The 22,352-nt window shown below is 44.9% G+C and overlaps 1 protein-coding gene across 4 annotated transcripts in view; it reads left to right on the forward strand.

Moving 5' to 3' along the window:
- Positions 1-372: 372 nt before the first annotated feature.
- SPG7 (SPG7 matrix AAA peptidase subunit, paraplegin) overlaps positions 373-22,352 on the forward strand; it is a 47,551-nt gene continuing 25,571 nt past the window's right edge. Inside the window, exons 1-8 of one of the 4 annotated variants that reach the window (XM_048817191.2) lie at positions 373-492; positions 7,792-7,894; positions 9,574-9,663; positions 14,967-15,208; positions 16,289-16,428; positions 19,686-19,788; positions 21,386-21,511; positions 22,167-22,329. In XM_048817191.2, coding sequence (XP_048673148.1) covers positions 460-492; positions 7,792-7,894; positions 9,574-9,663; positions 14,967-15,208; positions 16,289-16,428; positions 19,686-19,788; positions 21,386-21,511; positions 22,167-22,329 — 1,000 coding nt within the window. In that variant the 5' untranslated portion in view covers positions 373-459. Of the gene's footprint in view, positions 493-1,402; positions 1,602-5,228; positions 5,394-7,791; positions 7,895-9,573; positions 9,664-14,966; positions 15,209-16,288; positions 16,429-19,685; positions 19,789-21,385; positions 21,512-22,166; positions 22,330-22,352 lie in introns of those variants that run through there. The other 3 variants (XM_048817192.2, XM_048817190.2, XM_048817188.2) reach the window with 3 other exon arrangements.

Below are 22,352 nucleotides of genomic sequence, written 5' to 3' on the forward strand. Positions count from 1 at the left end.
AGGCAATTCATTTTAGTGGAGCAGAGAAAGTGAAAACAGACAGAGAAGGGCGTAAGAGAAGTCCACCCCATGAGAAGGGACAGCCTACACAAAGTGCTTAGCAACAAAGGGGAGGAGAATATGAGGTTGAATGAAGATTGCTTTAGGATAAAGGAAAACAGCAAATTTAAGTACAGAAGGGAAGGATCCAGAAGGGAGACAACAACAGATTGAGTTTGACTGACTGACAAGGAAGGAAAAATCACCCCCAACTGACTAGCTATGCTGGCAAAAGAGCCCTAGCCTAGAAGTAGTTAGACAGCAATAAATCCTTTTTGCCAGAATAGCTTATTCCTTTCAGGGAACTGGTTTAAGCTAGAATAGCAAAAGCTCTCCCTTGCCATATAAACTGCATCTTCCCTAGAGGTCTGCTGGTGCAGCTCTACGGGCGAGCTATGCTGGTATAGACGTTGGGAGTGGATGATAAGGGATGGATCACTCCGTGATGACCTGGTCTGTTCATTCCCCTGGGGCACCTGGCTTTGGCCACTGTCAGCAGACAGGACACTGGGCTGGATGGACCTTCGGTCTGACCTGCTATGGCTGTTCTTATGGCCAAATCCAACCCAGGGAAATCCGTTTTAGGAGGGTGGGATACTTGGAAAGAACGCGAGCTGCCCGGCGCTGCGGGGCCCCGGGCGGGGGGGGGGGGGGGTCAAGGCCTGAGCTGCCCGGCGCTGCGGGGCCCCGGGCGGGGGGGGAGGAGGGGTCAAGGCCTGAGCTGCCCGGCGCTGCGGGGCCCCGGGCGGGGGGGGGGGGGGGGGGGTCAAGGCCTGAGCTGCCCGGCGCTGCGGGGCCCCGGGCGGGGGGGGGGGGTCAAGGCCTGAGCTGCCCGGCGCTGCGGGGCCCCGGGCGGGGGGGGATGGGGGTCAAGGCCTGAGCTGCCCGGCGCTGCGGGGCCCCGGGCGGGGGGGGAGGGGGGTCAAGGCCTGAGCTGCCCGGCGCTGCGGGGCCCCGGGCGGGGGGGGAGGAGGGGTCAAGGCCTGAGCTGCCCGGCGCTGCGGGGCCCCGGGCGGGGGGGGAGGGGGGTCAAGGCCTGAGCTGCCCGGCGCTGCGGGGCCCCGGGCGGGGGGGGGGGGGTCAAGGCCTGAGCTGCCCGGCGCTGCGGGGCCCCGGGCGGGGGGGGAGGGGGGTCAAGGCCTGAGCTGCCCGGCGCTGCGGGACCCCAGACCGGGGAGGCGGCAGGGGCAGCTCACGGACAGGCAGGCTGGGGGCGGGGGGGGGGATCCTTGGCGGCGAATGAGGGCGGGGCGTTGGGGAGGGCTGGGAGGCGGCCATCTTGAAGGCTGGCAGCGACCGCCGAATCGGCCAGCTTTCAAGATGGCTGACTCCGCCTCCTGCCGGCACTTCCGGCTTCTCTCAGGGCCCGGCTGCCGTGAGCCGCGCTGCCCGGCTCGGCGAGGCCCTTCCTCGCTGCCCGGCGGTCTCGCGCCCTTGGGGGGCGGTCGCCGCGGGACATGGCGCTGCTGCAGCTGCTGCTCAGGGGCCCCCGCTGGCGGCGACTCGGCCTGGCGGGGCCCGCCCGGAGCTGGGGCCGGCCTCGGGGCGGCGGAGTGCTCCCGGTGAGTGGCCGCGGCGGGCCGAGCAGGGGACGGGCTGGCTGTGCCCTGCCAGCGGGCGCCATGGCGGCGCTGCCGGGGGCGGGCCGGGCCTGAGGCCGGCTGGATCGCCCGGCGCTGGAGCCCTGGGGTCTGGTCCTGGCTCTGGCAGGGGCCTGCTGGGAGACCGGGGACCCCCCTCCCGCCGTGCCCTGTACAGGGGGGAGACCGGAGCGTGACTGATGCGACCTGGGCCATTGTTGTTCCGGGGGGGGGCTTCCTGTGTAGTGCGGGTGGGAGTCCCTCCTTTCTGCTGCCCGTGGAAGCGTCTTGAGGCTGTCTGGCACAGCGAGTATGTGCAGCGCCGGGCACAGCGGGCGCCACCTGCGTCAGAGCGTCTGACCGCTCCTGGGTTCCGAATAATTACTAAGCACGCTGCCATGGGAGGCCGCTGTGGGATGGGAGCTATCCCCAGGGCTCCTAACGTCTGTGCACTTTCCAGGAATCACCTGCCTGCAGTCCTATGAAACAGAAGAGTTTAATGATGGAGAAGCCCTGCTAGCATGAGAGAGATCCTTTCTGGTATTACCTGTAGCTGGAGCCCTGCCAAATTCACAGCCATGAAAAATGCATCACGGACCGTGAAATCTGGTCTTGTGTGTGTGCTTTTACAGATTTCATGAGGGAGACCAGCATTTCTCAAATTAGGAGTCCTGACCCAAAAGGGAGTTTGCGGGGGGTCGGAACGTTATGTTAGGGAGGGTCGCGGTATTGACACCCCTCCTTCTGCGCTGCCTTCAGAGCTGGGCAGCTGGAGAGAGGCAGCTGGTGGCCTGGTGCCCAGCTCTGAAGGCAAAGCCGCCGCCAGCAGCAGCTCAGAAGTAAGGTTGTACCATACCAGGCCATCCTTACTTCTGGGCTGCTGCTGGTGGTGGCTTTGCCTTTAGAGCTGGGCTCCTGCCTAGCAGCCGCTGCTCTCCAGCAGCCCAGCTCTGAAGGCAGCGCTGCCGCCAGCAGCAGCACAAGAGTAAGGTAGCAGTACCGCAACCCCCCTACAATAACCTTGCGACCCACCCGCAACTCCTTTTTGGGTCAGGATCCCTATAATTACAACACTGACATTTCAGATTTAAATAGCTGAAATCATAAAACTTGTGATATTTAAAATCCTTTGACTGTGAAATTGACCAAAATGGACCATGAATTTGGTAGGGTCCTACCTATAGCTTGGTCTTCATTGTTAGTACCATTCAAGTTTCTAAGAGAGAGACCTTTTTTATTTTATTTTTTTTTCTGAAGTCTGAACCATTTCCGTTTGGTAAATATTGATTCCTTTCCTCACTTTTGTTTTTCTTTCCCAGCATAGCTGTGCTACTCGTTATGTCCTTGTTTGTGCACCAACCTTGTAATAGGATTTCATAGAATCATAGGACTGGAAGAGACCACAAGAGGTCATCAGGTCCAGTTCCTTGCACTCGTGGCAGGTCTAAGTATTATCTAGACGATTCCTGACACTTGTTTGTCTAACATGCTCTTAAAAATCCCCAATGATGGAGATTCCACAACTGCCCTAGGCAATTTATTCCAGCGCTTAACCATCCTGACAGTTAGGAAGTTTTTCCTAATGTCCAACCTAAACCTCCCTTGCTGCAATTTAAGCCCATTGCTTCTTGTCCTTTCCTCAGAGGTTAAGGAGAATAATTTTTCCCCTCCTCCTTGTAACAACCTTTTTATATAATAAAAAAAAAAAAAAAGGGAAGAAGGAGGATCCTGGGAACTACAGGCCAGTGAGCCTCACTTCAGTCCCTGGAAAAATCATGGAGCAGGTCCTCAAAGAATCAATCCTGAAGCACTTACATGAGAGGAAAGTGATCAGGAACAGTCAGCATGGATTCACCAAGGGAAGGTCATGCCTGACTAATCTAATCGCCTTCTATGATGAGATTACTGGTTCTGTGGATGAAGGGAAAGCAGTGGATGTATTGTATCTTGACTTTCGCAAAGCTTTTGACACGGTCTCCCACAGTATTCTTGTCAGCAAGTTAAAGAAGTATGGGCTGGATGAATGCACTATAAGGTGGGTAGAAAGTTGGCTAGATTGTCGGGCTCAACAGGTAGTGATCAATGGCTCCATGTCTAGTTGGCAGCTGGTGTCAAGTGGAGTGCCCCAGGGGTCGGTCCTGGGGCCGGTTTTGTTCAATATCTTCATAAATGATCTGGAGGATGGTGTGGATTGCACTCTCAGCAAATTTGCGGATGATACTAAACTGGGAGGAGTGGTAGATACGCTGGAGGGCAGGGATAGGATACAGAGGGACCTAGACAAATTGGAGGATTGGGCCAAAAGAAATCTGATGAGGTTCAATAAGGATAAGTGCAGGGTCCTGCACTTAGGACGGAAGAACCCAATGCACAGCTACAGACTAGGGACCGAATGGCTAGGCAGCAGTTCTGCGGAAAAGGACCTAGGGGTGACAGTGGACGAGAAGCTGGATATGAGTCAGCAGTGTGCCCTTGTTGCCAAGAAGGCCAATGGCATTTTGGGATGTATAAGTAGGGGCATAGCCAGCAGATCGAGGGACGTGATCGTCCCCCTCTATTCAACATTGGTGAGGCCTCATCTGGAGTACTGTGTCCAGTTTTGGGCCCCACACTACAAGAAGGATATGGATAAATTGGAGCGAGTCCAGCGAAGGGCAACAAAAATGATTAGGGGTCTGGAACACATGACTTATGAGGAGAGGCTGAGGGAACTGGGATTGTTTAGTCTGCAGAAGAGAAGAATGAGGGGGGATTTGATAGCTGCTTTCAACTACCTGAGAGGTAGTTCCAGAGAGGATGGTTCTAGACTATTCTCAGTGGTGGAAGAGGACAGGACAAGGAGTAATGGTCTCAAGTTGCAGTGGGGGAGGTTTAGGTTGGATATTAGGAAAAACTTTTTCACTAGGAAGGTGGTGAAACACTGGAATGCGTTGCCTAGGGAGGTGGTGGAATCTCCTTCCTTAGAAGTTTTTAAGGTCAGGCTTGACAAAGCCTTGGCTGGGATGATTTAATTGGGGATGGGTCCTGCTTTTGAGCAGGGGGTTGGACTAGATGACCTCCTGAGGTCCCTTCCAACCCTGATATTCTATGATTCTATGATATACTTAAAAACTGTTATCATGTCCCCTCCCAGTCTTCTCTTTTCCAGATTAAATAAACCCATTTTTTTTTCAATCTTCCCTTTAGACCTTTAATCATTTTTCAGAGTAACAGCCGTGTTAGTCTGTATTCGCAAAAAGAAAAGGAGTACTTGTGGCACCTTAGAGACTAACCAATTTATTTGAGCATAAGCTTTCATGAGCTACAGCTCACTTCATTCACTTTAATCATTTTTGTTGCTCTTCTCTGGACTTTCTCCAGTTTGTCCACATCTTTCTGGAAATGTGGCACCCAGAACTGGACGCAATGCTCCAATTGAGGCCTAATCAGCGCGGAGCAGAGCGGAAGAATTACTTCTCGTGTCTTGTTTACAACACTCCTGCTAATGCATCCCAGAATGATGTTCACTTTTTTTGCCACAGTGTTACACTGTTGACTCATATTGAGCTTATTGTCCACTATGACCCCCTGATCCCTTTCCGCAGTACTCCTTCCTACGCAGTCATTTCCCGTTTTGTATGTGTGCAACTGATTGTTCCTTCCTAAATGGCGTACTTTGCATTTGTCCTTATTGAATTTCATCCTGTTTACTTCAGACCATTTCTCCAGTTTGTCCAGATCATTTTGAATTTTAATCCTATCCTCCACCTCCAAAGCACTTCCAACTCCTCCCAGGTTGGTATCGTCCTTTATAAGTGTACTCTCTATGCCATTATCTAAATCATTCATAGAATCAAAGAATACCAGGATTGGAAGGGACCTCAGGAGGTCATCTAGTCCAACCCCCTGCTCAAAGCAGGACCAATCTCCAATTTTTGTCCCAGATCCCAAATGGCCCCCTCAAGGATTGAACTCACAACCCTGGGGTTAGCAGGCCAATGCTCAAACCACTGAGCTATCCCTCCCCCACATATCATTGATGAAGATATTTAATAGAATTGGACTCAGAACTGGTCCCTGCGGCACCCCACTTGTTATGCCCTTCCAGCGTGACTGTGAATCACTGATAACTACTCTCTGGGAACAATTTTCCAACCAGTTTTGCACCCACCTTAAAGTAGCTCCATCTAGGTTGCATTTTCCTAATATTTGCTGTATATATTGTCTGTGCTGCAGGAGAGGGTCAAATGTCATGAGGTCCTGCAAACTACATATTATGTGTAGGCTTTGGGCTGTATGCAAAATGTTGTTTAATGTTTTAGTTACCCTTTTTTAGTGGGTGTTATAGGGTCAAAATCCTAAACAGCAGAATAGCACATCAGTTTACAACAAAGATGCTAACCAAAATCTTAAGGATAGGTTAGCTTTATGTTTGTCTTCACAGGAGCAATTATGTAAATAAAGGAGGCACATGAGTTCCATACACATCCTCAGAAGGGATGTAACGTCAGTGGATGTGGCTTGTTTTTTTTAAATTGTTTTCTCATCTTTAACTTTTTAACATCTTTAGGGCTATTATTTGGACAGTTTTTGTCCTTCTTTAATTATATCTGTTTCCAAAGGGGTATAGTTTAAATTGGTGAAACCCCAAGTGTGGGCACATTTATATCCATAGAGGAGTATTTGTATCAATGTAGTTTGTTTTGCAGAAACTACATTCATGCATGGGGGGCTACATTCATGTAAGCTATATCTGCTTCTGAACTGATACAGGTTTTGAACTGGTTTAACTATATAGACTAGCCCTTAAAGAAAATTTAAAAATCAAGTTTGTTAAAATAAGATGTAAAATCACACAAACAAGGAAATTCTGACTTAAATGTTCTCTAACTTATTTGCTCTTCTCTGCTGAAATTCTGCAATGTTTTCATGGTAAGCTTCTGTGACTTTCGTACAGGTGAGGCTTCACCCCCTGCAATATTCCAATCCAGTGAACACGTGAAAAACTGAGGCTATTTCCACAGTAGGAGTGCTTTACTGGTATAGGAATAGCGGTATACACACTTCTAGTATGGACACAGCTGTACAGTAAAGCTGTGCTTTGTACTGGCAGAGTAAAACCACCCCCACAAGAGAGACAAGCTATCCCAGTAAAAGCACAGTTTTGCTGGTATAACAGTGTCTACACAGGGGCTTCAGCCAACACAGATCTGTCAATTAGGGATCACACTTCTTCACACATCTGATCAACATAGCTATGCTGAAAGAAAAGGAGGACTTGTGGCACCTTAGAGACTAACCAATTTATTTGAGCATAAGCTTTCGTGAGCTACAGCTCACTTCATCGGATGCATTCAGTGGAAAATACAGTGGGGAGATTATGCTCAAATAAATGTGTTAGTCTCTAAGGTGCCACAAGTCCTCCTTTTCTTTTTGCGAATACAGACTAACACGGCTGCTGCTCTGAAACCTGTCATAGCTATGCTGGCAGAAGCTTCTAGTTTAAACTTGGCTGGAGTAGCAGGTGTATTGTTGGAATCTTTGCTTCTATCAGTTTAAATTAGTCATTTAACGTTATTTAACAGTATCTTCATTGCAGTGAGAGTGCTGTATGTCACGGTAGGCCATGTCAACCAATTACTAATGTAAACTGTGAAATTTGATCTACAATTCAAGCCAATTCTTGCGTCCATGGAACATCACCCTTAGGGTTAATCAAGACTACAGGCAGTACTTATTAGCTGGTGTGAGGAGTAGGTGTATAGTCTCCTTACTGTGGAATCTGTTAGGTTACGACTTTGCCCTCCTCTAGCGTTTCTCATCTGAGAAAATTCAAGCACTTCACCAATGTTAATGAATGTAGCTTCTCCATATCTCTGACATGTTAGCCCCAGTGTACACTTGAAGGATAAACCTAGGCACAAGAAGAAGAGTGTGACTTCCAAACATTTTAGGCACATGCTCTGTGTGCATGTTAGCTCTCCTAAAACCAGGCTATAAACTACTTGCTCATAATCACATAGCAAGTCTGCAGCAGAGCCAGGAATGATACACAGGAATGATACTCATCCTGTGACCAAATCACAAAAATATCCTTCCTTCCTACTGAGGAAATCTACTTTGATTGCCCTCTGATTCTATGCTGCACTGTGCAGTTTTTCCTGTTACAGTTGTCATCTTTTTTTCTCTTCAGACCCTTCTGTCCCGAACACTTTCCCCCACATTTGAAGGGCTCAGTGGACTCTTAGTGAAGCAACATGTAATTCGGGATCCAGTGAGACTCTGGAAACTCTTAGGTGAGCTCCCTACTAAAGTATTTTTGAGGGGGATGTCTGCGTTGGCCAGGACATTGTCTTTGAAATGGCATTAATTTGGGGTCTACTAAGAAATGTAATTACTTGTAGTATTTTTTTTTGGCTAGTGATAAGCTGTGGCATCTTCACAGTCGGGCTCAGTGGATTGAGTTACCTATCTGAGCTCTGAAACCATTTAACTTGAAAATGTTTTGCATTTGGGCTTACAGTTAAGAGCTTGCATTTTTTTAAAAATGGATTTGCTTCTGTGCCTCATTGGTGAATGTTAATAGGAAATCTTGATGCAGCTTTGACAACAGATATTGTAGAGGGGTGGTGGGTCAGTCCTATCCCTAGGAATTGGGGTGGGGCCAGGATCTGCCACCCTTGGAGCACGTGGAGGTATGTGTGTGGTGGGGTCTGTCTCATCGCCCTACCCTGATTCTCCCTGTCGGGCTAAGGCCCCCTCACATACATGTTCCCAAACAGCAGATCCTGGTCTCAGCTTCTCACCAGCTGGCGCTGTAGTGTCTCCTTGGCATTGCCGGGGGCTCCTAATCACCCTGTGTTGTCATTGCCACCCCTCTTCCTGCTGGCTGGCTGGAAAGGAAGCAGCAGCAGTGGCCTGGACTGGAGCTGTGTGTGGAGCAAGCCAGGCCCCAATCCCTGCCCTCTGCCAGGCTGACCAGCTGATGCCATATGGTGAGAGATCCTCCCTGGCCCGAGCAGTCATCTTAGCCCAATACCATGATTTTTCCAGCAGCAGGGATGCTTCTGCCTCCCCACGATTAGAAAAATCATGTTATTGGGCTAATTTCCTGATTTTTATACAGTCTGTGAAATCATGACTTACACAGGGCCATTGTTCTGGAGCTGGTGAACATGAGCCTGCGTGCTGAGCTGCAACGTGTTAAACCTTTATGTCTGTGTTGTGGTTGAAAACACATGGATGTCTCTTTAAAGTGATGGCTGGGAGGGACATGCACACACTCTGCACAACTGCAAGTGAACTCTCCAGTAAGGGGTAACTTCTGTCAAGTAGTGTAATTTCTAGGCTTGCCTGCCTTTCCATGGAGAGTGCAAGTAATAGCCTCAAATCATTTATTTTCATTTCTGAGTTCTTTGCTGCTCCCTGGCACATAAAGGGAAGCTCCCCCTCAGAGTGTTTACTACTAGTGATAGCGGTGGTTTTTTAAATGATATGTGTATGTATGGACAGATTTGTGTTCTTCAGTTGCAACACAGACAACATTTCCATTAGTATATGTTCACACCCAGTAGTACAAGGATACTGAAACTAGTGCATTGATAAACTCCAAATTTTCTGTTACTCTATAGGAAAGTTTAATAACTAGAAACTGGTGGAGAATTCTCTCCAAAAGACTGTCTGCCATCTTAGAATAATTTCTAAACAAAGCTGTATTTTGACTGGATTGCTGAAAAAACCCCAAACATTTAATTTAGAAATAACATTCAGAGTTTCCTCAGTCTTGGTCACATTCCTCCCTCTGATGTGTGCACCCAGTTTCCACTGAAGTTAATGAGAGTTACACATGAGTAGGGGAGGGCAGAATTTAACACTTGACATATTCAAAGCTTGTACTGTATGTCTAATTTCTCTTCCTGGGTCCCAGAACTAAGTGCTTCAATTACTATCCTTTTCCATATTTATTTGTCTATAGGTGGCACTTACTATTTTAGTACCTCAGGGTCTCGGTGGAATAGCAGTAAGAATGAAGGATCCAAAGGGAAGTCTCCAGAGGAGGATGAGGGTATGTATGAAGTTTTGATACAGAGGATACTTAATGAAATGACGGTTCCAAATTGAAGTGTCATTCCGTGTGTGAGTATGTGCAGGAGAACATGCAAGATCCATGTTAATGCTAAATAGTGCTAGGTATTGCACTGTATACCGGAGCCATAACTGTAAAGTATTCTCAGTCATAGGTTTATAAATCACATGCTGCTGAGTCTAATCCATACATGTCCAAGCTTTGTTCAAAGGTTTTTATTTCTCTTTTGTACATCAATTTGTTTTTTGTAATGTATATCTAGGTTTTGCAGATGTTTAAAAATTTAAATTGATAATAGATAAATTTTTTTAAAAAGCTTAAAAAGAATCAACGTCTGTCAAAATTTAGAGTTGCAGGAAATTATAGTGGTGTGGTCCAGAAAATTATTTAACAGTAGATATTGAGATTCAGAAAATTAAAGCTTTATAACTGTTAAAAGATAAATTGTCAACATCACATGTCAAAATATGCAAAGTAAATGTCCTTAAATCAAACTCTAATTAAAGTTATCAAACAGCATTTTTCTTTCTTCACCTGTAGGCAAATTTTGATTATCATCAGTGGAATATTTGAGTCCTTACCTTTGTTACTAATATCACCTAACAAAAATGAAATCTAAGGAAATATTAAAATCTACATTTCACCACTTCAGCTGTGTACTTCTTGTCTTTTTGAACTTGTACATTGGAAATAAATTAGTCAATTTCACTTTTATGTTAAGCCTTGTCTAAACACAAGTTGTACCAATTTCACTAAATCTGTTCAGAAAACTCTAGCTAATTTGGTGCATTTAGTTAAGCTGAGCAGATACCAGGCACTCTTGAACTGATTGAAGTGTGTCCCCACAAGGGAGTTGCACTGATAGAACTACGTGGGTTTCTAAAGTATCGTAACTAAAGTGGTACAACTGTTGTGTGTAGACAAGGCCGCAATTTCTAATAGGTTTAATTTTCTGATCTTCCTAGGATACTGCAGTGTTTTGGGTTGCAAACACCTCAGGAGGATGTTATTCTTTCAAAATGGTTTCAATTTAAATTTAAAAAAAAATCACTGAGATTTTCTACTGATTTTCTACTTTCTAATAGCTTGGTTTCACAGCACCTATATCTTGAGTCTAAACTGACCTGACAGTGCCCCTTGGTGTTGTCAGCAGCTCTCCTATAGGGGGATAGGCAGTCGCTGTATTCCCTTTTTTTACAAGTGTAATTTGACTCGGCTTTGAAAAGTGACTAAATTGCCCTCCCATCCCATCCCCCCAAGTATAAGGGACTGGAAAAGTTCCCAGTCTGTGACAAGCCTTGCAGTTTGATTCTGTGTATCATGAATTTCCCGCTAGAAAGTCCCCTAGCTGGTGGAATGTACTGTATCCTGGCTTAAGGATTTATTTTAAAGATGTCAGAAATGTCCCATGTGAAAAGCCTCATGCTCTTCCGTATGTATTGTGGTATCTGCTGAAATGTGACAGAGGCCTATAAGACAAGAACTAGCATCTGAGAATTTCTTCTTCGTCTCAGTTGATGCCAGGACTCTCGTCTGTGTGAATAAAGGCCGATCTAGGCTTGCACCTTCCGTGGTGCTATTGTTCGTTTTCTGGAACTTTGGATGAAGGCTAAATCTACAAACAAAGAGGGCTCCACTTTATTGTCACACAATATAATTGCAGTTTGACAATGGCATTATAGTTCTGTTTTATAATGACTAATTTTTAACTACATTTTCACTTAAATACAAAGATTGAGACAGTACAAAAGGCATGACTTTTTTTTTTTTTTTTTTTTTTTTTGTGGTTCCAAACATGCTGGTGGGACCATCAGGCTGCATCTGGCCAACTAAATGCCATGCACACTTTCAGACCCATGTATGGTGGTAATCTATAGCCTTTGAGGTCTGTAGGTCAGGAGTGAGGGTCTTGTCAGTTCAGGCAGCCAAACTTAGGCCACTGCTCAAACCACGTGCAAGGAACAGAGAGAGAATGTACAGTGGGATGCTAATACAAATACCACATGGTCTTTACTGAATGTTCTTTTTCTAAGCCTGGGATTTCTGCTGCCTGGAAGACCACACAGAATGATTGTGACCAGAGATCCTACAAGAAGTATTGTGGCTATTAAAATTTGTAAACAGTAACCTGCTGTGTTCAGTGGCCCTTCTCCTGTGATTAATGGATAATTTGACTTTGGGAGGTGGAATTCTCCTCCGTGTCTCTAGCAGAAAGACTGTCTCTGCAGTAATTATTAAAAAGAACTCTTTGGACTGTCACCACAGCCCTTGCAAGCTTTTAATCACTGAGTTCAGATTCGGGGTTAATGGCAAATCATTTCTTCATGAAGGCTTTGAGACTAAAGAGCTGGAAGTGTTCCCACAGTGGTTGTTTGCAAGTGTCTCTTCCAGCTACCATTACTTATTGATTGAATAGTTATTGTGGGCAGTTTACATTGTAATATGAATACTGCATGGCGAAAGTGATTGCATTTTCTGACAAACCAAAGTAGCAGGATGATAGAGGTACAGAAATCAGGAAGTTTGAATTGCATAGCTGTCTCTGCTTTCCCTGAATATGGACTGGTAGAAGTTCTCTCGTAGCAATAAATGTCTTTCTTCCAGTTTTTTAAGGCATTGTCATCTGAAAGTGGTCAGCTGCAGTTTTGAGGGTGAAGGTGCTTCCAATTTGCATTAATCCAGAAATGTTCATCATAGCAACATGTCTGATGGCAAGTTCCGATTTCAACATGATCTTTTTTCAGTGACGTTCTCAAGATTATGGCCGCTTCTCAGAAGAGAAGAGAGAAAGATGAGGAAAGCCCCATACTCTGATCAAGGAAAATATTTCATGCATCTGTCTTGATTTCATCTGAAACTTAGAAAGGAAAAGTGCTTTAACAGCATTTCCCTGGGGTGTTGCTTTTCCATCTGAGATCTCATTGAAAATCATCCTTGCTGCACTTAGATTCCTTTTGTGCGGGGGTTCACCTCTCCCAGAGTTGCCTCCATTGTTTGTAGAAAGGAAAGTTGTTGTCTGTTTATATAGTTCTCATTTAATGGAGCGGGATATCGTCTAGCTTTAAGGTTTCTATCATCCTTGGCTAACGCTGTTCTCCTTTTAATGACGTTGCTGGATGTTAGATTATAGCATTGTGATGAATTTACTCATTTTAGTGTAGCTGGATCTAGCTGATAACTTGGGTGGGAAGATGGCACGAAAGAACAAAAGGGGATGAGCTGCACACAGATCCTGAGCTGTCACTGTGTTCTGAAACTATGACTTTATCTGAAAAGCTGTATTGTTTCTATTTAGTCACAGACCTTTCCTGTTGGAAACATAGAACAGAGCTAGGGAGAAGTGAAAAATGATGTTGCATATCTGAAGGACAGAGGACTTCCTGGGGTCTGATGACTGGGTCATATTTTTTTCCTTGGTTTTGTTGTGTTGTGTAGGGTCTAATTGGTGGCTAGAGATAAATGCCAGTGTAGATGTCTTTGTTATGAATTTGCAAATAAACCTAATCTGGGCTGCAGCAGGCAGACACTCTAAAAATCCAGTGGTGAAGAGTTAATTTATTTCTATGTGTAGAATGGTATTTACGTATGTCATGGTGCCAATGGTGGTAAATTGTATATCAAGAACATCCAGATTCGACCATATAAATGGGGAGAGGACTGTCTTTTTTTATCACATGATGGTCAGCAACTGAAATTAAACATTCTGCCCTGACAGTCCTTTAAAGGCAGCAATCTTCTAAATCTTCTGAAGAAGTCTGGAAAATGCCAGGATTGTAAAAAACAGGTTAGATGCAAATACTAAGACACACAAGTCATTGATTCTCCTGTGGTTCTCAAGCCTTCTAATTGCATTATAAAGTTACTTACTTGACTAGGTGTTTTTGGCATTGTAAGATGAAAAGTGAGCATGTCATTGAAACAAATCCATCTATGGTACCTACAGAACTTCCAGTAGTCTATTAAAAAAGCATTTTTTACACCACATATAATTAAACTGTGTAACTCACTGTTGCAGGATATTATTGAGACTAATAGTTTAGTAAGATGCAGTGCAGATTAGATGCCTCTATTAGATGCTTGTGTAATATTAATAATCATTTTATTATTCTGTATAGTGTAAATGTTGTCAACCTTTTTTGGTTTAGGACATCAGTTGATCAAGAGCTGGTCAGGAAGTGATTTGTGCTGTATTACTGCACAACTGGCCAAGAACATTGTGGTGGGTTTTACTCATTCTCTCAAAATTTCCAGCATTTTCAGCATTTCCAGCCAGCAGCAACCAGACTAGTTGGGCCACTGGTTTGTTACAGTATAGAAAAATGCAATATATGGAGGGGGTTACTGTAGTCAAAGCCTTTCGTTTGATTCCAGTAATGATGCTCCAGTGGTTTTGTTTGATCTATACATGTATTAGGCCGCTGAAATGGTTACATCCAGGCAGCTGAAATGGTTCCTCAGTTTAGAGTAGGCTGGGATTCTTGATGAATTGACTTTTCACTAACTAGTTAATGGATTTTGACCCTCTAAAGCCTTCTGGACTAGGATTAGATTTAAATAAAAACAAGCCGCTGATCAAAGTTTTCCAAAATGTGTTTGAGATTATCCAGTATGGAGATGAAGAATTTGATTTCTGAGGGCAGCTTCCAAAAGTAAATTTTTGGCTCTTTGTGCCACTTCATTTCCTCTTCTTACTGAATTGACAGTTGAAGTGAAAAACTTGACCTTCCCTTGTATCCAGTGCACACAGTCTCTCTGCTTAGGCTGTTGGGGCACTGGGGAGCTGCTGAACGTGGCAGCAGCTAAAACAGACTCCATGATACAAGCAAATATTTGCTAGCTAATAGAATGCAAACTTTGCCTCCTTCCTAGCAACTGTTAATTTTGGATCTGACTGCATGTACTTTAATAAACAGGCTTTTGAGTTGATACTGTTTAACATGTGGAGAAGAGGAGGCCTTGCGGTCTGACAAGATCTGGGAGCCAGCAAGGTCCTGGATTGTAATGTGACCTAAAACACTGGCTCACTTTGTGACCTTGGACAAGACATGTGACCTTGGACTTCATTCAGCTCATCTGGAAAACTGGCCTTACAAGACCTCGCAGCAAACTCAATGCTGCTTCCGAGTATAGCTTTCCTAGACCAATCAAATTTAGGACTCATACCAAACTATGTAGCTGGTCAATTTTTGGTCTGTTGTGTAATTTTCTATTCTCTGGATCACAGAGCTTAATCATTATATACTCCCCTGTCTCTCCTCTCATATCTCTTCTTTTTTATAAAGAGGAAAAGAAACGCAAGGAACGGGAAGATCAGATGTATCGTGAGCGTTTGCGGACGCTCTTCCTGATAGCTGTCATTATGAGCCTGCTAAATTCACTGACCATCAGCGGGGTCAACATTTCCTGGAATGACTTTGTGAATGAGATGCTGGCGAAGGGGGAGGTCCAGAGCATTCAGGTGGTTCCAGAGAGTGATATTGTGCAAATTTATCTGCACCCAGGAGCTGTTGTATTTGGACGGCCTGTGAGTGTCTTTGTACAATTAGAATGAATAATTCCAGATTAAGCTGTTGGGAAGAGTTTCTTAAATGTATTTCCATTAAAGCCCCAGCTGCTGTTTTGTTCATTACTGATTTCCTTCTCCTCCTTGTCTTTGAAGTTCTGTGTGACTCTTGTCAATTATACCAACTGAGAAATGAATCAGTCTCTTTTTTTTGTTTGTTTTATAAAGAATATTGTCTGAATCTCCCCCATCCCCACTGGTTGGGAGGAAGTCAGAAAATCCATTGCAGATTTTGGAAAAGTTAGATTTTTAAAAAAATTATCCCTAATATCAGCACAATTTTAGATGATTCATGGAGCTAGGAATTGGTAGTAATTTTTTACCACTGGCTGGCTTAGGAAAAACATAATATTCAAAGCAACCAGTGTGGAAGCTGGTTCCAGATGTTTGACAAGCACTAATAATACATGCCTTTTTGTTTCTTTTTAAAACTAAAAGAAGTGTGAGTGCATGTTAGGACACAGGCTGCTGGGCTTGTCACCACTGAGAAACCGAAACTGGCGAGACAGTAAATTATTTCTCTGGTGATTGGCCTATTATTTAGTTGGATAACTTCTGATCGCTGAAAGCCATTACTGTCTATGTGGGGTGCAGATGGTATCTAAGAAATCTACATTAAGCACAAGAAACTCGATTCCTGTGGATTTCTGAGATCCTCATGTGCAGAGCAAGTGCAAGAGCAAGTGCAGGCTCAAGGTATCAGTAAATGTGAACTTTTCAAGGATTAAATCTATCCTCTGACTTGTGTACAAAGTCCTTGCATCTCCTTGTCTGCAGAGACTAACTTCTTTGCTGGATTTCAGCAGATTTTGTCCTTAAAAATTCACAGCAAAGTCATTGTAACTTTAAAAGAAGTGTTTTCTCCTTTAGTCCTGACTTCTGGTCCCATAGCCACTTTCTCACGCTCCACTGGTATTTCTGGCAAGAGGGTAACCCATAATTTAGAGAGGCCTTTATTCTAACTATCCACTGCAGATAGGTGACCTAGTTTCTGCTTTATCCTCACTCTGCAATATGGTTCTCTTGATTTCATGTCCCCAGAGGCTTGCCCTGATGTACAGGATGCAGGTGGCAAATATTGACAAGTTTGAAGAGAAGCTGCGAGCAGCGGAGGAGGAGTTGAATATTGATGTGAAGGACAGGATCCCAGTCTCCTACAAACGCACAGGCTTTTTTGGAAAGTATGATGTTAACTGATCACTTATTTGTACTGTGGTAGTGCCTGGGGCCCCAGTCAGGGATCAGGGCCTTGCAGTGCAAGGCACCGTACACACACATAACAAAGAGATGGTCCCTGCCCTGAAGAGCTCACGTGTGCCCTTCAGAAGTAGCCCCGTCTTTAAAAGACATGTTAAAACTTAGGCCAGGTCTACACTACAAGTTTTTGTCATCATAGCTATGTCAGTCAGTGTGTAAAAAAACAGCCCCCTAATCGACATAACTGTGTTGGCAAAAGTTTTTAGTGTAGATGCAACTATGCTGACAAAGTGCTTTTGTCACTTAACTAATGTGGTTCGGGGAGGAGGTGGTGCTGTGCCTGCAGAAAAACTCCTTCTGTTGGCATGCAGAATAGAATCTGCACATCTGAGAAAAATCCATTATCAGTCACTATGGATTTTTGTAACAGTAGTTTTCCTAATTGAGCACTATGTCTTTAATCAATTATTATAGCGCAAACCATGATAAAACCCATAACACAGTGGGCTCAACAAACATGATATTGGTCCCTCGTTTAAATTACCCATTGGAGGGAATGCTAGATCCATAATGAGCCTTCCCCATTTTATAATGCTTTAAAATTGAGACTGGTTTATTTTGAAGTGAGCCAGGTTATAAAAATATATTCTTAGCTTTAACCCACTACAAAAGGCGCTGCAGTTCAGACAGATAACCGGGTCTGACACTGACTCAGATTTACAGCCACATGCTGAGCAAAACAGCTTTAATGATAAGACACAAAATGTCAATGAGAAGTGAGTATTCCTATTACATTTATAGACTTTTTTTGTTATCCAAAACGAGGATCCTTTGTCAAAACAATTCAGCAAAGGTTAATGTTTTAATTCTAATATGCGCCTCTAACAGGTGAGTGAGCAAAGAGCAAAAGAAGGAAGAAATCTGTCAATCAACTGCTGGCTGGAATTTATTTTGTGTTTTCAAACACTAGCACCAACATTTTGTGGTCTGTTTTCTGCTGCTGTGGTTTATTTGTCCTTCTGTTACAACTGGCAGCTCTTGCAAACCGAGATTTATGGAATCCAGAATGAAAAACAGATTTATAAAGCCCACTCACTGGGGATTTGAATGAGTCCAGAAGCACCTCTGTCCCTGAGAGGAGATATGGTGTTGTACAGGGAAGATTTCCGTAAGAGTATGTGTGGAGACTCCACCATAGGGAGTATTCTTAATTGTGTATTCTCTCTAATCCACCAACAAAGATGTGTAGTGTTGCAATCCTGTATCTGCCAACCCAAGAGGTCCCCTCTCCAAAAAGAAGGCATGGTGTTTCAAGCTACCTTGCTGGTTCAGAGGAGCCAGAGCTGTCTTTCAGCATTCCCTAGCCACATACTTGCAACTAGTATCATGGTGGCAGCATTAAATGGGTGTGCAAGGGTTCTGTTCTCAGTGGTTTGTGAAGCGCAGCAGACCAGACATATCTTTCCCTTAGCAATCATGGTTGGCTATGATGTGTAACTTCCTCTCCTGGAACTTTCACCCTGGATGCCAAACATACTTTTTATGAAGGTATTAGAAAATGCTTCATATAAAAGAGAAACCTGGGTGTGGTCTTGTGTTGTGCTGCCAAGTCCTAGAGCTGGCAATTTGCTTGAATAAATGTTTCAAGATTCAGCAATTTGGTTTTAGTTTTTGATCATAAGGCCTGAGATCTCTACCTCACATTTGTAGATTTACAATTTTTGTATACTAGCCCCCCGGGAGTCTGAACTTCTAGCTGTTCTTTACCTTTCAAAACTGCTCTGCTCTGGTTCTGCTGTGAAAATAGACTTTCTAAAGGTGATCTTGTGGGGTTCCGTATTCTCAGTGGCTTCAAGACCTAGAGCCTGATCTGGTAAAGTGCTGAGCGCTGGCAACTCAAATTTGCTTCTTTCAGAGAACAGAGCATTTGGTACCTTGCAGGATCAACGCCTTGTTTGCTCAGTTGACAAGTCAAATTTGACTTCTTAACTGCCAGCACTGCAGATTAAGGTCTATCAACCCAGCTGCATTCTTTCTGCCTCTTATTTCTCCATGTATGATACTTCTGTGGCCCCCCATTACCATACTACCTGACGGCCATACAATCATAATGTATTTATCCTCTTGAGAGGTAGGGCGGGCTATTACTCCCATGTTACAGATGGGGGAACTGAGGCACAGAGAGGTTAAGTAACTTGCCCAAGGTCACACAGGAAGTCTCTAGCAGAGCAGGGACTTGAACTGGGGTCTCATAAGTCCCAAATTACTGGACCATCCTTCCTCTTACTGCCAAAAAGATTCCGTAGTTGGAACTTAATGGAGAATCTTGTTGCTGATGTAGGAGGCAGAGTAAACTCTAGTTTATGTGCCTGGAGCTGCATTGGAGCTGTAGTGTTTGGGCCCGCCATGCGGATCAGCAGCACAAAGAGGCCAGGCAGCTGTCCTAAGGGTGCATCTGCAAATTCCCCTGGCAATGCTGGTCGCTGCTCTACCTGCTTCTGGCATAGTGGGCATGTAAGAGATTTGACCAGAGTGCCTTGCGTGCCAGCAATCCTTGGCTCTGTAATGTCCCCTGGGGACCATTGCCAGCCAGCATAGATTAGAGCAGCCCTGAGGTGACTCTGATTTACACTGGGAGCCAAATTGGCCCTTGGCTGCCACCTTTGCCTGTTCACCATCAGGTTGGCTATGCTGGATCAGCTCAGAGTCTGTGAAGATCTAGCCCATTTGTTGTTATGAGCAGATATAACTCTGAAAGAGATGGTAAGCCAGACATCAAGAATTATAACAGTCATAAACCAGTCGGAGAACACTTCAGTCTCTCTGGTCACGCGATCTCAGACCTGAAGGTTGCAATATTAAAACAAAAAGATTTCAAAAACAGACTCCAACGAGAGACTGCTGAATTGGAATTAATTTTCAAACTGTTTACAGTTAACTTAGGCTTGAATAGAGACTGGGAATGGATGTGTCATTACACAAAGTAAAACTATTTCCCCATGTTTATTCCCCCCGCTCCTCGGACGTTTCTGTTAACTGCTGGAAATGGCCCACCTTGATCATCACTACAAAATGTACAACATCCTCAGTCACTCCTCACCCTATAGCTGCACTGCTAGCCTCACTGCCAGGACCTTTAAAATCCTGAAAACAGATAACAGTTGGGTAATGTTTACTAATTTAATAACTATCTCATGGCTAGATGCTTAAATTTGTACTTAACTAGCTGTCCTCTTTTCAGTGCCCTTTATGCCCTGGGAATGGCAGCTGTTGGTGTAGCCATATTGTGGTACATCTTCCGCCTTGCTGGGATGGCAGGAAGGGAAGGAGGATTCAGCGCTTTTGTAAGTAGTTTAGGTCCTGTATAATAGTTGTTTTAAAGCTCTTGGTTAGTCTCATTTTGTGCTGGCGCAATTTCCTGCTCTTTCCCCGATAAAGTCAACAGAGGACAAGAATTAGCTGATGCCAGGGACTGTGCGGTCCTGTCATATCTTGCATCTTTTCCTGATCAGCTGACTAGATTGTACAGTAACTGGTTTCACTTGAGGCCCTCTTTCCCTGACTGCAGGAAGGGCTGAGCTCAGTGAATTTCCAGTGCCGTTTACTATGCTATTCTCAAAACTCACTAATGAGTTGCAGCTGCAAATGGTGTATTTCGTTTTGTCCTGCCAACAAGTCTCCCATACAGCCAGGAGTAGGAATCTCTGGGTTTTGCAAAATAACTTCTTGATTTTTAAAATCTGCTCAAATTCTGGATTTCATTATGGGCTGGCGTCTCCCCGCCCATACCCTGCTTGCAACATCAATCAAATCCCTGCCTCTCAATCAGCTGAGGCAACTTGCATAAGTGCTCACGTGCAGGAGCAGTAACTGAGGGGGCTTCTGGATGAAAAGAGTGGAGACCCTAAATCGCCCATTAAGGTGGTTCCCAGCAGCCCCTTCCTGTGCAACCTTCATCTTGCTCTGGGTGACTTTTTTTATGGAGTGAAGTGTAACTGCTTGAATGGAACGAAGTGCTTTAGAAAGCTTTGAGTGTTAGGGGGGCTTTAAGGGCTAGATCCTGTCTTTGTGGAAGTGAGCATAATTAGCTCCACCGTGTTTAACTCTTTTCGCTTGAAGAAGCCGGCAGGTCTGAGGGCCTGAACTGCTTTCAACGTTTTTTCCTCTTAAAAATAAATAAATAAAGTCTTAGTGGCTGTTTTCAGCAGAGCATAATAAGCAGTTACAAGGAGGGTATTTAACTAAATTGTTGTTTTGACTGTCACTGTGGCTTAACACGCACCAGGAGGCTAAAATGTGGGCCCTGGTCTACTTGAGAGCCTATAGTTCCATTCCTGGACTGTCTTGGAACAGTAACTGTTGCAGCAGCACCCGGTGATGGTGGGGTTTGTGTGTTTATAACAGTGTGGATGATAAATAACCATCAATTCCCATTATTTCTTCAAACTGTACCAATAGTAACCAGCTCAGCTATACTAAGGACTAGGGTCAATAAGAATTGGAGAGCAGGGATTCTTGACAAACCGTAGAGATTTGGGTAATGTGCACAGATTTTGAATTAAATGCCCTCAGTTGATGTATGGGGGGAATTGCTGCAGGTTTCCTCCATGCCTGTTACTAATAAAACATTGGTTAATTAAGTTGTTGAGTCACAGTACCCCCCAGCATCCACGGGAGGAAACCTTTTCATGAAAGTACATTACTGAACATGGGGCCTAGAATCATTCTGCTCTGTTACAACAACAAGAGAGACAGTGGGCATTGTAATGCACTTCATATGGGAAGATCACATTCATATATTATGCCTCCTCCCATTCAAAAAAAAAAAAAAGGGTATTCCACTGCCTGATCTTGCACAGCCTATCCAGTGTGGGGGCCTCCCCCCCCATCTCCCTCATCAGTACTGTGCCCTTAGAATTCAGAGTGTGCTGTCCTCCACAGAACCAGCTGAAAATGGCTCGTTTTACCATTGTGGATGGGAAGTCTGGGAAAGGGATCAGCTTCAAGGACGTAGCAGGAATGCACGAGGCCAAAATGGAGGTCAAGGAATTTGTGGATTATCTGAAGGTAAGAGCCTCAAATATGCTTGGTACAAACAGAGGTGGAAGTGGAGGGAGCAAATCTGCCAGACAGCCCATGTGAATGCAATGTGATTCCAGCTGTTACTAGCTTTCTTATCTGCATAAATCTGGTGCATGCACTAGAGACAAGAGGAGGTTGTGGAGATTCTCTCTGCTGAAAGAGAGTGTTTGACTCAAGATCAGGTTGGCTTGTGGCTCCTGTCCTTTGTGAATGAGATGCCTGGTGCCTGCCGTGCTTCAAGTGTCCTGTAATCCCCTCCTCTGCCTTTCCTCCACCCGAAAAGAGAGAAACAAAATAAGAGTGCTGTTGCATTTACCAGTGGTACCCTGGAATAGTCTGGCAGCCTGGGGCGTAGGGCTCATTCTTCTTCTTTGTCCTGTGGGGATATTGAGCAGCCTCCGTTTTAACAAGCTGACGGTCTTCCAAGGCTTTGGTCAGTGACGGCAAAAGCCAGACTCTGTATTGTCTGGTTCCTGGGGGAGAAAGGACAGACTGCTGTTCACATGAGTCCCGAGCCGGCAGCTGCTGCTACTGTTACGTATGTTGGGAAAAGCATCCAGTGAACCTCTGCACAAGTCTTTTCTTCTGGAAACACTGCTCGTGAGGCCAGATACCTGATGGAATTGTGTTGTAATTCTAGAGCCCAGAGCGCTACCTCCAGCTTGGGGCCAAAGTGCCCAAAGGTGCCTTGTTACTTGGACCACCAGGCTGTGGAAAGACCTTGTTGGCAAAGGCAGTGGCTACAGAGGCACAAGTGCCGTTCCTGGCAATGGCTGGCTCTGAGTTTGTGGAGGTAATAGGAGGTAAGTCCTCTGACCTTCTGTTA

Source organism: Caretta caretta, chromosome 12 (genome assembly GCF_965140235.1).
Source record: "Caretta caretta isolate rCarCar2 chromosome 12, rCarCar1.hap1, whole genome shotgun sequence".
Lineage (NCBI taxonomy): Eukaryota > Metazoa > Chordata > Testudines > Cheloniidae > Caretta > Caretta caretta.